This window comes from Carcharodon carcharias, chromosome 4 (assembly GCF_017639515.1).
Source record: "Carcharodon carcharias isolate sCarCar2 chromosome 4, sCarCar2.pri, whole genome shotgun sequence".
Lineage (NCBI taxonomy): Eukaryota > Metazoa > Chordata > Chondrichthyes > Lamniformes > Lamnidae > Carcharodon > Carcharodon carcharias.
The window spans coordinates 14638652-14656735 of record NC_054470.1 but is presented as its reverse complement, the minus strand read 5'-3'; the positions used below and the strand labels follow the sequence as shown (position 1 = coordinate 14656735).

The 18084-nt window shown below is 42.2% G+C and overlaps 1 protein-coding gene across 1 annotated transcript in view; it reads right to left on the bottom strand.

Moving 5' to 3' along the window:
* Window positions 1-17703, bottom strand: part of LOC121277408 (sorting nexin-24-like) — a 229079-nt gene extending 211376 nt beyond the window's left edge. Inside the window, exon 1 of the mRNA XM_041186837.1 lies at window positions 17450-17703. Within this exon, the coding sequence (XP_041042771.1) occupies window positions 17450-17521 (72 nt within the window). The 5' untranslated portion in view covers window positions 17522-17703. The remainder of the gene's footprint in view (window positions 1-17449) is intronic.
* Window positions 17704-18084: the final 381 nt, after the last annotated feature.

Here is an 18084-nt window from a genome sequence, read left to right as displayed (position 1 = left end):
CACATTACTCTATCTCCTTTTCTTGCCCTTCAAGCAACAGAATGCAAGGTAAATTAAATAAATCAGCATTGTCCACAAAAATCACAAGGATAACTGTTATAATCAAAATTAGAAACCATTAAAAAGATCATTTTATCATTATACTACTAACCAGAAATGATATGTCTTAAGAAGGCAAGTGGGAGTGCTTTCTTTTATTAGGCGAGGCATAGAATACAAGAGTGGGAGGACAGTAGTTGTACTAGAACTGTATAAAACACTAATTAGGCCACAGCTAGAGTACTGTGTACAGTTTTGGTCACCACATAATAGGAAGGAAGCAATTGAATGAGAAAGAGTACAAAAGGTGATTTTCAAAGCTGTTGCCAGGAATGGCATACTTTAGCTATGAGGAAAGATTGGATAGGCTGGGGTGGAATTTTTTTGGGAAAAAAAAAGGTAGCAGTGGGGGAATTTAACAGAGACGTACAAAATTAAGAGGCGCCTAGATAGAGTGGATAGGAAGGACCTATTTTTGTTAGCAGAGAGGTCAGTTACCAGGGAGCATAGATTTAAAGTGTAAGAATGGAAAGTTGTCTCAAGTGGTGTTCCACAGGGCTCGGTATTGGGACTCTTGCAGTTTGTGTTATATATTAACGATTTGGACTTGAACGTGGGGGGTACGATTGGGAAACTTGCAGATGACACAAAGATTGGCCAAGTAGTGGATAGTGTAGAGGATAGCCATAATCTCCAAAACGATATAGGTGGTTTGGTGGAGTGGGCGGATGGATTTTAACATAGAGAAGTATGAGGTCATACATTTAGGGAGGTCAAACAGTTACATCGCTTACACAATAAATGGGAATATACTAAGCGGGATAGATGAAGTGAGAGATCTTGGCGTACAAGTACACAGGTCCCTGAAGGCAGCAGTTCAAGTAGACAAGGTTGTAAAGAAGGTATATGGAATACTCTCCTCCACTGGCAGAGGTATAGAATATAAAAGTAAGGATATAATGTTGAAATTGTATCAAACACTGGTGAGGCCACAACTGGAGTATTGTGTTTAGTTCTGGTCACCACATTACAGGAAGGACGTAATAGCTCTAGAGAGAGCGCACAGGAGGTTTACAAGAGTGTTGCCAGGGTTAGAAAAGTGTAGCTACGAGGAGCGATTGGATAGGTTGGGGTTATTTTCCTTAGAACAAAGAAGGCTGAGAGGTGACTTGATTGAGGTGTACAAAATTGAGGGAAATAGATAGAGTGGACAGGATAAAATTGTTTCCCTTGATGGAGAATTCTAGAACCAGGGGACATAGATTCAAGATAAGTGACAGAAGGTGTAGGGGGGACATGAGAAAGAGCTTTTTTAACACAGAGGGAAGTGGGTGTCTGGAATTCACTGCCCAAGTTGGTGGTAGAGGCAGAAACTCTAAACACTTTTAAAAAGTATCTGGATCTGCACCTTAAGTGCTGTAAGCTGCAGGGCTATAGGCCAGGTAAAGGAAGGTGGGATTAGAAAGGGCACCTGGGTGTCCTCAGGCTGGCATGGACAAGATGGGCTGAATGGCCTCCTTCTGTGATGTAACTTTTCTATGGTTCTAATGATCAGAGGAGAGTTGAGCGGAGTTTTTTTTAAACCAGAGGGTGGTGAGGGTCTAGAACTCTCTGTCTGAACAAGTGGTAGAAGCAGAAACCCTCAGCCCATTTAAAAAACACAGATATGCACTTTGAAGTACCATAACCTCTAAAGCTACAGGCTAACAGATGTAAAGTGAATTAGGCTGGATAGCTTCTTCTCAGTCATCACATACAAAATAGTGAATTGCCTTCTGTGCTTTCAATTTCTACGATTCCAAGCATCTTAAAAAAAAAATCACACAAACTGCAAGCATATACAAATCTACTAAATGCGGAGTGATCTTGTCACTATCTTGATCAAATAGCCTCAACCCTGAGTATACAAAATTATAAAATACAGGGATATGGTTCCAATTGGCAAAGGTCATACAAACAGATTGGAGACAACAAACTTTCAGTATCTCCCCACAGGACCAAAGACCAGGGCCTCAGGTCCTTCCTCACTATTTATGGACTTTAATGTCCATATGCCTTGCCTGATAAAATGTACAACTCGAGATATATGATGACTATCAGAAATACAGGTTTAATTCAGTAGGCCCAATTCCATTGTACTTGATCCAATTTTATACTCAGTTGCAAACAGTAAACCCATTCACTTACCCGGACACGTTGCTAAACATATTTCATGCCATTGCTTTGAGTCCTTCACTCTTTTCCAATGCTCTAACTTGCATGTCTCTCCCCAAGTGATTCTCTCAGCTGATCTTTCTCTAGCAACGTTTCCATGTATCCTCATCTCTTCTCATCATGAAGCCATTCTGTTCCCTATATCTTTGTGAGTGCAACATTCTATGTCTCTAAGCTTCTCTCTTGCCTCAGATGCTTCTAGGTCAACCAATTCCCATCCCGCAATTGATCTGTATTTCTGTTCCAAACTGTCGGATCTGATTCCCCCATCCCTGCCTTTAAAAAAAAATGTCCTTGCAATTTTTTTTCCCCTCTTTCTTGGGGGATGAACACTACTGTACTGGCAAGGGTAGCATTTAAAGCCCATCCCTAATTGCCCATGAATTGAGTGGCTTGCTAGGGCCATTTCAGAGGGAAGTTAAGAGTCAACCACGTAGTTGCGCGTCTGGAATCACACAGGCCAGATCAAGTAAGGATGGCAGATTTCCTTCCCTGAAGGATATTTGTTAACCAGGTGAGTTTCTATAACAATCCAGTGGTTTCATGGTTATTAATAATTATGCATTTTTATTCCAGATTAATTAAATTTATATTCCTCCAGCTACCATGATGATGGGACTCGAATTCTTGTCTCTGGAGTACTACTCCAGATCTCCGGATTATCATCACTCCTGTAACATTACCACTATGCTACCAACCCCTATCTCTCTCAAAATTAGACTTGCATTCATAGAGCACCTCTAATATGGAAATGTTCCAAAGCATTTCACAGAGGTGTAATTAGACACAGGAACAGTAATAGTCTAGTTAGCCCCTCAGCGAGATCATGACTGATCTGGGGCCTAACTCCATATACCCACTTCTGCCTCATATCCCTCAGTGCCTTTGGTTAACAAAAGATTCCATCAATCTCATTTAAATTAGCAATTGACCCATCAATTGCTGGTTCTGGAAGAGAGTTTCAAATTTCTACCAACCACTGCATGTAGAAGTGCTTCTTAATTTTATTCCTGAAAAGTTTAGCTGTCAATTGTTAACTATGCCCCTTTGACTTCTACTCCCCAACCAGGAGAACAAGTTCCTGTCTAGCCTGTCTGTTCCCTTTACTATCTTGTAAACTTTGATCAAATCACATCATAACCTTCTAAATTCTAGGGAACACCACCTTTGTTTGTGTAATCTACCCTCCTAATTTAACCCTTGGAGTCCAGGTATTATTCTAGTAAATCTATACTGCATTCTCTCAAAGACCAATATATCTTTCTGAAAGGTGTGGTGCCGAGAACTGCTCAGTGCTCCAGGTATGGTCTAATCAGCATTTTACATGGTTGTAGCATGAATTCTACCCACTTGAATCTGTTCTGTATCACATTCAATTATTTTTTGAACATTTCCCACTGACCTAATGTCATTTTACAATTAACAGATTTGTCCAGTTTAGTAATGGATAGTCCCAGACTCATTCCATTAAAATCAGCCTTGCCTAAACAAAGAATATTAATAGCAAGGCAAAAGTGATACCAAGCCAAAGGAAGATATATTTGATGGGGTGGCTAAAGGTTTAGTCAAAGAGGTGGGTTTTAAAAGGAAGACCACAAAAATGGGGAGAAATCCATCCGGCCAATTACTGCCTATCAGTCTACTCTAAATCATCAGTGCATCAAATCGGCAGCACCTTCCAGTGACATTTACTCACCAATAACCTGCTCACTGATGCTCAGTTTGAATTCCACCAGGACAATTCAGCTCCAAACCTCACTGCAGCCTTAGTCCAAACATGGACAAAAGAGCCAAACTCCAAAGGTAAGAGTGACTGCCCGTGACATTAAGGCAGCATGCGGTCAAGAGTGGCATCAAGCAAACCTAGTAAAATTGAATAATCTTCGGCTGCTTCATCAATGATCTTCCCTACTTCAAACAGTCAGAAGTGGGGATATTTGCTGATGAGGGCACAGGTATTCCATTCACAACTTCAGACAATGCCTGTGCTTACATACAGCAAAAGCGAACAACATTCAGGTTTGGACTGACAAGTAACATTTACACTACACAAGTGCAAGACAATCACCAGCTCCAACATTCAATGGCATGACCAATCACCAAATTTCCCACCATCAACACCCAGAGGATTAGCATTGACCAGAAATTGAACTTAACTAGCCACATAAGGGAATCAGTGGATGTGGTGTACTTGGATTTCCAGAAGACATTTGACAAGGTGCCACATCAAAAGGTTATGACACAAGATAAGAGCTCATGATGTTGGGGGTAACAAATTAGCATGGATAGAGGATTGGTTAGCTAACAGGGAAAAGAGATGGCATAAATAGATCAATTTCAGGTTGGCAAGATGTCAATGTGCCACAGGGATCAGTGCTGTGGCCTCACCTATTTAATGACGGGACTGAATATATGGTAGCTAAATTTGCTGATGACACAAAGGGAGGTAGAAAGCAAGTTGTGAAGAAGACATAAAAAGGGACAGATAGGTTAAATATGTGGGCAAAAACTTGGCAGATGGAGTATAAATGTGGGGAAAATGTGAACTTGTCCATTTTGGCAGAAAGAATAAAAAAAAAGCAGCACATGATTTAAATGGAAAGCGATTGTAGAACTGAGGTACAGAGGGATCTGGCTGTCCTGGTACATGAAAGACAAAAAATAAGTTAGTATGCAGGTTTAGCAAATGACCAGGAAGACAAATGGAATGTTGTCATTTATTGCAAGGAAAATGGAATATAAAAGTAGGCAAGTTTTGCTACAGTTGTACAGGGCTTGGCGAAACCACATCTAGAGTACTGTGACAAAAACAGACAATGCTGGAAAAACTCAGCAGGTCTGGCAGCATCTGTGGAGAGAGTAACAGAGTTAATGTTTCGAGTCCAATATGACTCTTCTTCTGAACGAGGTTCCAAAGAAACAGATCAGAAAAAGAGTCATATTGGACTCGAAAGATTAACAACCATTTCTCTCTCTCTACAGACACTGCAAGAACTGCTGAGTTTTTCCAGCATCCACTGTATTTTGCTTTTATACTGGAGTACGGTGTATACTTTTGTTCTCCTTATTTAAGGAAGGACATAATTGCATTGGAAGCAGTTCAGAAAAGGTTCACTCAACGGACTCCTGGGATGAGGGGGTTATCCTTTGGGGAAGTTGGACAGGTTGAGCCTGTAAACACTGGAGTTTCAAAGAATGAGAGGTGATCTTATTGAAACATAAAAGAGATCGTGAGGGGACTTGGCAGGGTGGATGCTGAGAGGGTGTTTCGTCTCACGGGACAGGCTAGAACTAGGGGACAGAATCCTCTCAAGAGGGTGATATGTCTGTGCAAGTGACAGACATAGACAGACAGGATTATAGCAACTCTAAGCTTCAGGACATCCCAAAATCACTTTACAGCCAATGATTTACCTTTGGAGAAAAGGCAACAGCCAATTTGTGCACAACAAGATTCCACAATAATGGACAGGTAATCTGTTTTATTAGTGTTAGCTCATAGTCATCAGCATCCTTCCAACTACTTAAAGGACACACAAATCAAATGGGGATGGGGTGGTTTTATGCGGTGCACTTTTGCTGCTGGCTGAAGAGACCAATCTATGAGAGGCAGACGCTGCATATGAAGTGGTTATCAGGTGTCGTTGAGACTTGTTTTCAGTTTAGGTGCCTGTTGTCACGGTGATGTTGCCACTAATAGTCATGGTGGCATGCTGGTCTACAGGTGGTGATGTCACATTTTCCACTGTCATCAGCTAATGTCTCTCAGGTGCAAGCATCACCTTCACAATCAATCACCTTCATATCATGCTTGCAAGCATCCTTGAAGTGGAGCTTTGGGCATCTGCCTTGTAGTCTGACTCCAACTGCCTTGCCATACAGAAAATCCTTAGGATGGTAGATGGTAGATTTGCATACCTTCAAATGTGCCCCAGCCAGCAAGTCACCTCTGCTCAATGAGCATCAACATACTTCAGAGATTTGCCTATGAAAGAACTGGCATGCTCATGAATTTGTTCTTCAATGAGATGCCCAGAACGTGCCGCAAACAGCAAAGAAGGAAATGGTCGTGTTTCTTTTCTCAATAGCTGCAAGTCATCCATGTTTTACAGCCACACAAGGTGCTGTGAAGACAGGACCAAGATGAGGGTTGAATGAGGCCTAAGATTCAGCTTGATGTTGTTCTATGCACATTTCACAAGTCGGCCAAAGGTGGGAGCTGCTTTCCCTATGCTTGTATGGAGTTCTGCATCAAGAAGCAGACTGTCAGTCACCGTGGGCCCCATGTCACCCAGGTAGCAGAATTTGCTCAACATTTCCAGCATGTTATTTAGTGTGGTCAAGGGTCCCATGACCACAGTTTTCTTGACACATAGCCAGGGAGAACAAGTTAGACACATGGAAGACACAATATATAGGTCACAAATATAGGACTTAGAGGAGCACACAATCCATGAGTCTTTGTAGCAGAATTTCTATGCGAGTGACCTAGTGCAGCATCATCAGCATAGGTTAGTTGCGATTTTTTTTTAATTCATTCACGGGATGTGGGCATCACTGGCTAGGCCAGCATTTATTGCCCATCCACAAATGCCGTTGAGAAGGTGGTGGTGAGCTGCCTTCTTGAACCACTGCAGTCCCTGTGGTGTAGGTACACCCACAGTGCTGGTCGGGAGAGTGTTCCAGGAATTTGACCCAGCGACAATGAAGGAACAGTGATATATTTACAAGTCAGGATGGTGAGTGGCTTGGAGGGGAACTTCCAGGTGGTGGTGTTCCCATCTATCTGCTGCCCTTGTCCTTCTAAATGGTAGCAGTCATGGGTTTGGAAGGTGCTGCCTAAGGAGCCTTAGGTGAGATTCTGCAGTGCATATGGAAGATGATACACACTGCTGCTACTGTTCAGCGATGGTGGAGGGAGTGAATGTCTATAGAAGAGGTACCAATCAAGTGGGCTGCTTTGTCCTGGATGGCGTTAAGCTTCTTGTGTGTTCTTGGAGCTGCACTCGTCCAGGCAAGTGGGGAGTATTCCATCACACTCCTGACTTGTGCCTTGTAGATGGTGGACAGACTTTGGGGAGTCAGGAGGCGAGTTACTCCATACGTTTTATGACAAAAAATTTCAGCACATTCGATCATTTGGTCCATCTTACCTGTGTGAGTGTTCAGTCCACATCACAGCCATCTATTTAATCTCACTGCCCTGCAGTTTTCTGGTACCATTTAATATTTTTGGCTCTAATCATTTAACCAATTGCCTCTTAAATACCACACATGACTCAATTTTAGTAACCACTTGCTACAAAACCCTTGCGTGAAGAAAATCTTCTAACCTGCCTGTTTATGCGTTTAGTACTAATCCTAAATTATTGGCCTTATTCTGGGAACTAAACATTCCATGTTGCTTAACATTTTAAAAAGACAGGCATAATGGAAAAGGGTGGGAGCAGCCCTGAATACAAAGGATAACATGGGAACAGTTGTGAGAAAGGATCTTGGCTCAGGGGAAGATCAGGAAGTAGAACCAGTGTGCGTAAGTATAATAACAAGGGGAAAATAACACTGGTGGAAATAATTCACAGGCCTCTAACAATAGTTATGCCATTGCAGAGTATTAATCAAGAAATAAGAGGAGCCTGTATCAAAGTTAACGCAATAATCATAGGGAACTTTAATCATCATACAGATTGGATAAATCAAATCAATGCAGGTCTGGAGGACAAGTTCATTGAATGCATTTGAAATGGCTTCATAGAACAATACATTGTAAACCAACCAGGGTTAAGGCTATTTTAGATCTTGTATTGTTTAATGCGATAGGGTTAATTAGTAATCTCATGTAAAAGGACCAAAGGCACAGAGTGATCACGATAAGATAAACTTAATGTAAAATTCTGACAGTGGCATACATAAATCCAAAGCAAGAGTCTTAAACTTAAAACAAATTACATAAGTATGGACAGAAGAGTTGAATGAGGTAGACTGGGGAAAAAAAAAATTTTAAAAAAGGGCATAATGGCAGATAAGTGGAAACCATTTAAAGAAATAACTCAAAACTCTCAACAAAAATCATTCCATTGAGAAACAAAAGCTCCACATGAAAAGTAATCAATTCATGACTGACTAAAGGTAAGGACACCGTTAGACTAAAAGGGACTTTTAATGTTGTGAGTTAAGTCAGAGGAATGAGAATTTTGGATATCAGCAAACAATGACAAAAATAGAATAAGAAAGAATTGGCAAGAAATATAAAAATGGGATTTTAAGAGCTTCTACAATAGGCAAAGTAAACAATGGCCCCTTCGAGTAAGAGAAATTATAATGGGGAATAGGAAACATCAGAGACATTAAACAAATATTTTGTATCTGTTTATACAGTAGATGAACACAGAGCAAAAATATGTGGGAACTAACAGACAAGTAAGAGAGTAATTAATATCAGTAGAGGAAAAGCATTAGAGAAACTTAAAGAACTAAAAGCCGACAAATCCTTTGGACCTAATGGTATACACCCTAGGGTTCTAAAAGAGGTAGCTGCAGAGGTAACGGATGCAATGATAATATCTTTTAAAATTCCCTGGATTATAGTATAGTCCCCATGGATTGGAAGGTAGCAAACATAACAACAATATTCAAGAAAAAGGACCTGTTAGCCTGACATCATTCACTTGGAAAATGCTGGAATCTATTATTAAAATGGAGGTTAGCAAGGCAATCAGAAATTCATAATATGATTAGGCAGAGTCAGCATGGTTTTATAAAAGGGAAATCATGTTTGACTAACTTAGAATTTCTTGAAGATGCAAATAAGTTGATCAATAAAAGGGGAAGCAGTGGATGCAGTATATTTGGATTTTTAAAAGGCATTCGAGAAAGTGCCATATAAAAGAATCATGTGATTAGCATTAATATATTAGCATGGCTAGAGAATTATTTCACAGACAGAAAACAGAGTAGGGATGAATGGGTCATTTTCAAGTTGGAAGGCTGTTATTAGTGGGCTGCCGGAAGGATCAGTGTTGGGGCCTCAGCTACTTACAATCTAAACTAACAACTCAGGTGAAGGTACCAGGAATAGTGTATACAAAGCTAGGTGGGATAGTAAGCTGTGAGGAGGACACAAAGAGGCTGCAAAGAGGTATACCAGGTTAAGGTGAGGGTGAGCAATAAGGTGGCAGATAGAATATAATGTGCGGAAATGAGAGAACAGAAAAGCAGAGTGTTTTGAAAAATATTGATGTTCAGAGAAACCTGGGTGCACTAGAACAAGGAACACCAAGTTAGCAGGCAGGTACAGCAAACAATTAGGAATGCCAATGGCACGTTGGCCTGGATTGCGAGGACATTGGGAGTGCAAGAATAATGGAGGTGGTGGCATTGTGATATTGCCATTGAACTGGTAATCCAGAGGCTCAGGGTAAAGCACTGGGGACCCGGGTTTGAATCCCGCCATGGCAGATTTGAATTCAATCAAAAAAAATCTGGAATTAAAAGTCTAATGATGACCATTGTCGATTGTCATAAAAATTCATCTGGATCACTAATACCTTTTAGGGAAGGGAATCTGCCATCCTCACCTGGTCTGGCCCACTCGTGACTCCAGATCTGCAGTAATATGGAGGGCCTTAAATGCCTTCTGAAATGCCCACTCAGTTGTATCAAACCACTAAAAAGTCAAGAAAAAGGAATGAAACCGGGCAGACCACCAGAATCGGCCGAGGCACTGGAAATGACAACAGCAAACCCAGCCCTGTCATAGAGTCAGAGGTCTACAGCACAGAAAAAGGCCCTTCAGCCCACTGAGTCTGCGCCGGTCAAACAAGTACCTAACTATTCTAATCCCATTTTCCAGCACCAGGCCCATAGCCTTGTATGCCATGACTTTGCAAGTGCACATCCAAATACTCCTTAAACATTATGAGGGTTTCTGCCTCTACCACTCTTTCAGGCAGTGAGTTCCAGATTCCCACCACCCTCAGGGTGAAAAAATTCTTCTTATCTCCTCTAAACCTCTTGCCCCTTACCTTAAATCCATGCCCCCTGGTTACTGATCCCTCCACCAAGGGGAAAAGTTCCTTCCTGTCTACCCTATCTATGCCCCTCAATTTTATACACTATAGTGTATAAAATATTTTGACAACTTGGAATGTTTTGTCACCTCAAGTGTGACAATGAGATGTTGTATTATAACATAAATTGTTGGGGAATAGAGATAGTTTAAATAAGTTATACTTGTATTTGTGGGTGTTAGGAATAAGTTTTAGCTTTAATGTTTAAGCTTGGTTTGTATTTCTGTGTTTGTCCATTAAGAAAAAGGTCAAATGGAATTTTAGGTTCACTTTAAAAAAGGTGCCTGCATTTCTAATGGAGAGTTTTACAACTGTTGCAGCAAAGTTAAATAAACAAGAGTAGAGAAATTGGGCTGTTGCCTAGCAACAGGGGCCCAGAGAGGCAGGTTCCTCCCATAGGCACAGAAGAAACTGGAAACAGCAGTATTGATTTGGAAGCTGTTGATTTCAGTTGGTTTTGAAAACAGCTGCCAGGAGAGACTGGAGCAAAGGGAATATATAACAAGTCCCAAGCTAAAGAAAAGACCCCAAAATCCAGGGGAGTGGAGCAGGAGAAAGTCCCAAGCAGACCTTCTAGTCAAAGAAAGGACAAGAACATGGAAAAGGTTAAGTAAAGTTAAGAGTGAGGGGCGAGAGAAAGGCTCCAAGCTTCTGGTTTAAAGAGGCAAAAGCTGCAGAAAGTAGATTTAAAGTGAGAACAGCTTACAAGAGGCAGGAAAGTCCAAAGAGATAGCTGAAGGTCCGTGTGGTAATTATGGTTTATGTAATCAACCCTGCAAAGTCCACCTTACTAACAAATGGAGGCTTGTGCCAAAACTGGGAGAGCTGTCTCACAGACAAATCAAGTAACAGCCTGACATAGTCATTCTCACGGAATTATACCTCTCAGATCATGTCCCAGGCACCACCATCACCATCCTAGCAGAGGCAGGGCCACAATGACATAGTCAGGAGTCCTCAACATCAACTCCAGCCACAATGAAGTCCATGTCCAAATGCAGCAAGACCCAGGCAATGTCCAGACAAGTGGCAAGTAACCTTCGCACCACACAAATGCCAGGCAATGATCATCTCCAACAAGAGAGAATCTAACCATCACCCTTTGACATTCATTGGCATTACCATCACCAAATCCTCCCACTGTCAACATTCTGGGGGGTGGTTACCATTGACCAGAAACTAAACTGGATTAGCCATAAAAATACTGTGGCTATAAGAGCAGGTCAGAAGCTAGGAATCCTCTGGCGAGTAACTCACCTCCTGACTCCCCAAAGCCTGCCCCCCATTACAAGGCACAAGTCAGGGGTGTGATGGACCCTCCACTTTCCTGGATGAGTGCAGCTCCAACAACACTCAAGAAGCTTGACACCATCCAGGACAAAGCAGCCCACTTGATTGGCACCCCTTTCACAAACATTCACTCCCTCCACCACTGATGCAGAGTGGCAGTGTGTACCATCTACAAGATGCACTGCAGCAACTCACCGAGGCTCCTTAGACAGCACCTTCCAAACCCACAACCACTACCATCTAAAAGCACAAGGGCAGCAGATACATGAGAACACCACCACCTGGAAGTTCCCCTCCAAGCCACACACCATCCTGACTTGGAAATATATCACTTTTCCTTCATTGTCGCTGGGTCAAAATCTTGGAACTCCCTCCCTAACAGCACTGAGTGTACCTACACCACATGGACTGCAGCAGTTCAAGAAGGCAGCTCACCACCACCTTCTCAAGGGCAACTAGGGATGCGCAATAAATGCTGGCCTAGCCAGCAAAGCCCAAATCCCATAAGGGAACTTTAAAAAAATTAATTGCAAAGGGCTTTGGTACTGGAGTACTCACCAAAACTGCATTGTTTAGGTTTCCTTATTTAAGGAAGGATATACTTGACTTAGAGGGGATGTAGTGAAGGTTCACTAGATTCCTGGGATGAAAGTGTTGTACAATGATGAGGTTCAGTAGATTGGGTCTTTATTCACTCGAAATGAGACAGAGGTCAACTCATTGAAGCATAGGACAGTGCAGGCTTGACAGGAAAATGCTAAGAAGTTATTTCTCCTGGCTTGAGACTCTAGAACCAGGGTTCAGTCTCAATATAAAAAGGCACATCACTTAAAACTGAGATGAGGTGGAATTTCTTGAGGGTTATGAATCTTAGCAATTATCCACCCCAGGAGGGCTTTAGATGCCCAGTCATTGAAAATATTCAAAGTCAAGATAGATTTTTGAACTCTAAGGGAAGCAAGTGATCTGGCTATGGGACAGGGAAGTGGAATTGATGTCAAAGATCAGCGATGAATTCATAGGATATACAGCACAGCAACAGTCCACTTGGCTCATACGAGCAAGCTCGCATGGACTACTACTGCTTTTATTCCTCATTTTTTTTTGTGGATTTAGTGCTGACCATCTCACACCTTCGCAAAAAATTTTGCACAGCTCAATTAGATTCTCCCCTTAAAAACTTTCCTTACTCCAACTCATGCAGTGTCAGCATAAATATACACTCTTTATCCTGGTACGATCATGCTTTGAACAATCAACAGGTACATTTCTCACTCTGGCCCCACTGAAGATTCTTAGTTTGATTATATGTCTTCTCTGTTCTTTTAACCAAAAAATGTACTACTTTACATTTAACTATTGTGAACCACATGTGTGGAAAACAGTCTGACTGGGAGCGAGCCTATGACCTTCAGTTGTTTTCAAACTATGCTCTGCTATCTTTGAGTATTTATATTACTCTGTGTGTTAGGGAGGCCAAAACAAATCCCTGGATATATTAATGCCTACATACTTGCATATCTGGGAATTGGATTTTTGTTGGTAGTTGTATTCTATGTTTGATTCTATAATTCTACAAGCATAGAATGATTACAGCACAGAAAGAGTCCATCAGCCTGCTGTGTCTGTGCTGATTCCCTACAAGAGCAAATCAGCCAGTCCTATTCCCGCAAACATTTCCAGTAGCCTTGCAAATTCTCTCTTCAAAAGGGAATTGGAAAAAGCGCCTGAAAGCCACAATTGAATCTCCCTCTATCAAACTCTCAGGCAGTGCATTCCAAATCATAACCACTCGCTGCATAAATAAGTTCTCCTTCATGTCGCCATTGCTTCTTTTGTCAATCACCGGAAATCAATGTCCTCTGGTTCTCGGCCCTTCCACCAATGGGAACTGTTTCTCCCTATCTACTCTTTCCAGACCCCCTCAGTTTTAAAAGACATCTACCAACCTCCTTTCAATTGTCACCTCACTGAAGGAGAGTAACCCCGTTTCTTCAATCTCTCAACGTAACTGAAGCTCATTATCACTGGACCTGTTCTCGTAAATTTTTTCTGCCCCCCACCACTAAAGCTTTCCCATCCTTCCTAAAGTGTAGCGCCCAAACTTGGACACAATATCAAGCGGAGTTCAAAACATATTTGCTTTTGCACTCTTAGGTCTTTTATAAAACCCAGGATCCCATCGTCTTTTTAACCATTTTCTCAACTTGCGCTGCCATCTTGAAGGACTTGTGTACATATAGCTCCAGGTTTCCTTGCTCCAGCACCCCCTTTAAAAATATACCCTTTATTTTACATTGTCTTTCCTTGTTCTTCCTACCAAAACGTTCACGTCACACCTTCCTGCATTAAAAGTTATCTGCCAGATCTGTCAATTCAACCTCAAAGTCCAATCACTATTCTCCTCACAGTTCACAATACTTCAAGTTGTGTGTCACAGAAAAGAATTGAGATTGTGCCACGCATACCCATGTCTAGGTCATTAACATAGATCAAGGAAAGCCTGGGGTTCTAGTGCTGACCCCTGGGGAACCCCACTGTATACATTCCAGTCGGGAAAAAAAAACAACGGATCACCATTGTTCTTTGTTTCCTGTCACTCAGCCAACTTTGTATCCATGCAGCTTCTTTCCCTTTTATTCCGTTAGCTTCACTTTTGCTGGCAAGCCTGTTATGGAGACCTTTATCAAGTATCTTTTGAAAGTCCATGTACACATCAACTGCATTACCCTCAACAGCTCTACATCACCTTAAAAAAACTCAAATCAAGTTAGCTAAACATTATTCACCTTTAACAAATCCATGTTGGCATTCCTTAATTAATCCACGCTTGTCCAAATGACGGTTAATTGTGTCCTGCATTATTGTTTCCAAAAGCTCTCCCACACCACAGTTAAACTGACTGGCCTGTAGTTGCTGGGTTTATCCTTACACCCTTTTCTGAACATAAAGTGTAACATCTGCAATTCCAAAGTCCTCTGGCACCACTCACTTATCTAAGGAGGTTTGGGAGATTATGGCCAGCCCTTCCACAATCTCCTCCCTTCCTGTGGCAGCCTTCCGTCTCGATGGTTTGCGCCATTGTAGTCAACTGTTTTGAGCATCACCTGGTGTAGCTCAGGAGCCACACTCTGGCATGGCAGTCTCTGCCTCATTTGCTGCAGAGGAAGACAGTGGGTTGAGAAGGTGCATAATTTTCTGGCCTCTTTTTACTGGGCATTCTTCACAGCCAGCTGAGCTTGCCATTTCTGCTTGCCTCTTCCAACGGCCTTCCAAGCAGTCAATCTCCAGAGGTCACGGATGTCAGCAACTGTCTCCCAGTTGTTTTCCCTTACTTCTCTCAGTATCCTCGGATGCATCCCTTCTGTTCCAGGTGACTTTTCAGCCTTAAGTACAGATAACCTTTTTAATACATCCTTTATCAATTTTTAGCCCATTCGGTATCCCAGCTGCCTCCTCTTTCACCATGATTTGGGCAGCATCTTCTTCTTTAATAAAGGCAGATGCAGAAGATTCATTTAATGCCTCAGCAATGCCCTCCGCCTTCAAAAGGTAAATCCCCTTTTTGGCACCATTCCCCCTTCTCTTAGACATTTGGATTCCCCTTAACATATAGTAAACACTGATGGGGAAAACAAGCTTTTGTAGTTGAATCATGTAATGTGAACTGAAATGTCGTTCGGATTTATTTACTGTAGTCTACTGGGAAATATTACATAAGAACATAATGGGAGCAGACCACTCAGCCCCTCAAGCCTATTGCACTAATCAGATCATGTTCAATCTGTACCTTACACATTTCATAGCGCCTTCTATTATGGACATCTTGCAGAAAAAAATGATTACAATTGGAGCTGATAGAATTAAGCTACTGTTGTACAAGGTTTGTAACTCCACCTGTAGAAAAAGGGGCATTTATTTAATTCACCACAATGTCCCACCTCAGTAACCACACATACCATTTGAACTGATTTTGTTGTCCCATAAATCTGAAATCAATTATGAGGATGGTCACATGTTAGAGAACATTCTTTAAACTTTATATTCATTAATCAACTAAATAAAGATATGACTAATTATTTGGGAGGGACATTAAACTTCACAACTTCAAATTCTGGAAAACTCTCAGCTAAAACACACACAAACACACTTTGAAAAAGGAAGGACATTTGGCAGCAATATCTATATATAAAAAACTCCAACTAATGGAATATACTTTAATTTTGCACTGTATATCTCTAACATGATGTTCCAAATTCATCACCAGTTACAGATTTGTAACTACCAGTACTTCATCCTAAATTAAACAACTCCAATTATACTTTTCAATTACATCTCATATTTGGAAAAGCGAATAGATAATTATATTGCTAGATATGTTCTAGAGTTCAAATGGTATGGAATGCAAATTCTTCATCTCATTCACCTGAGAATCCTAGTGATAATACTGGCTCTTTGGAATATGTATTCTACTCATTATGCTGCCTTCCTCCCCAAAATAAAACAGTTGATCTGCTTTGAATTAACTGCCTCACCAAGCTTAAGAACTTACTTAAACTTGTAAAATATATAACTGCATACTATGTATCATGTCTAACATAGTGAATGTTACGTTCAGATTCTGAATAGGGAGAAAATGAGAAAGTGCAGGTAGGTACTCAACATTTGCAATAGAAGTAAACTGAAACTTTGATAGTGGCCTATTGATTTCATTGAGGTTTGACCTGTACATATACAGAGGGGATGACATTTCCAATCTAGAACAAAAACAAAAATACCTGGAAAAACTCAGCAGGTCTGACAGCATCTGCGGGAGAGGGATACAGCTAACGTTTCGAGTCCGAATGACTCATCAGAACTAAGGAAAAGTAGAAAAGAGGTGAAATATAAGCTGGTTTAAAAGAGGGGTGTGGGACAGGTAGAGCTGGATAGAGGGCCAGTGATAGGTGGAGTTTGCCAAAATGGCAATTCCTATCACTGGCCCTCTATCCAGTTCTATCTGTCCCCCCCCCCCCCCCCACCCCCACACCTCAAACCAGCTTATATTTCACTTCTTTTCTACTTTTCCTTAGTTCTGATGAAGAGTCATTCGGACTTGAAATGTTAACTGTATCCCTCTCCACATTGCTGTCAGGCCTGCTGAGTTTTTCCCAGGTATTTTTGTTTTTGTTCTAGATTTCCAGCACCTACAGTATTTTGCTTTTATCTGAGCATTCCCAACCTAAATTGGCAAAACCGTGGTCACTTTTCCCTGCAACGTCCTGAAATCACCCCATGATCTATAGATCAGAACAAGGCTAAAGTACCTCAAGTCAAAATCTAGAGTCAAGAATGTGGCAAACCTAGCATCTCTACCCCCCACCCCCACCCCCAACCATAGCATCTCTACCCACCCCCCACCCACCCCCCACCATAGCATCTCTACACCGCTCCCCCCCCCCCCAAACACCCCCACCATAGGAAGGACTGCTGCAAAAACTAACAGAAAGCAATTGTATTGGTTTATATAATCGGTTAAAAAAAAGTGAAAGATACAGAACTCGTTGCAAATGCTTTGCAGCTCTGACAAATCCAAATCATCATCATCCTCCCTTGGGTCCGCTCTAGATTTGCATGCCTATTGGCAGAAGTGTGTGTGTGTGTGTGTGTGTGTGTGTGTGTGAATGAGTTACACGTACGTACAGGGTGAGGTACGAAAACATGAAGAGGGGGTGCCCGGGGTGCCCCCCCACCCCCCACCAGCCCGTTGCCAGTTTTCTTTTTTGAGTGGTGTGGATAACTATGCGGAGGCCTTAAAAATAAAACAGAAAGGGCGCTCCAGAACCGGCTGTCCTTACCGTGTACCCTCTCTCCAGATCGCTCTCCTCGTATCTGAAGGATGGAATGGCCACTTCTATCATATGGTGCATGGTGCAGAGGGACCCAGACAAAAATGCCTCGATTACCACTTTCCTTTCAAAGAGCGTAGCCGCTGTGTCACCTCCGGGAGGGGTGGGTGGTAGGGAAGCTTCGTCCCGCCTGGATCAACACAGTTCACAACTCAGCAGCGGCCCAAGAGCCATTTGTAAGGGAGAGTCACGTGAGCGTCTGCCCGCGTTCACGTGATCCCGGCATCGGAATGTTGCAATATCCTGGCCGAGTTCCATCCCGGGGCTGAGGCTCTGTCTCGAATGCCGACCACTCGCCCGCCCCGCCGTGGGAACCTCCCTGGCCTCGCCTCTGCGGGCACACATCTGGGTTCAGTTTGAAAAGCATCAGTCAAAAGGGTTGAGCCCGACACAGAGTAGCAATAGGCACCAGACAGCAGCGAAGCAGCAGGAAGGCGACCCAGCCGCTACCAGGAGAGTATTTGTATCCAACAACCGAGCAAGCAGCGAAGCAAGAGATACAAGATAATGAATTGATTGCCCAGAGAAGGCAAATCCTTTACACTGCTTCAGGTATCAGCTGGCACTCCCCGTGTCCCTTTGAG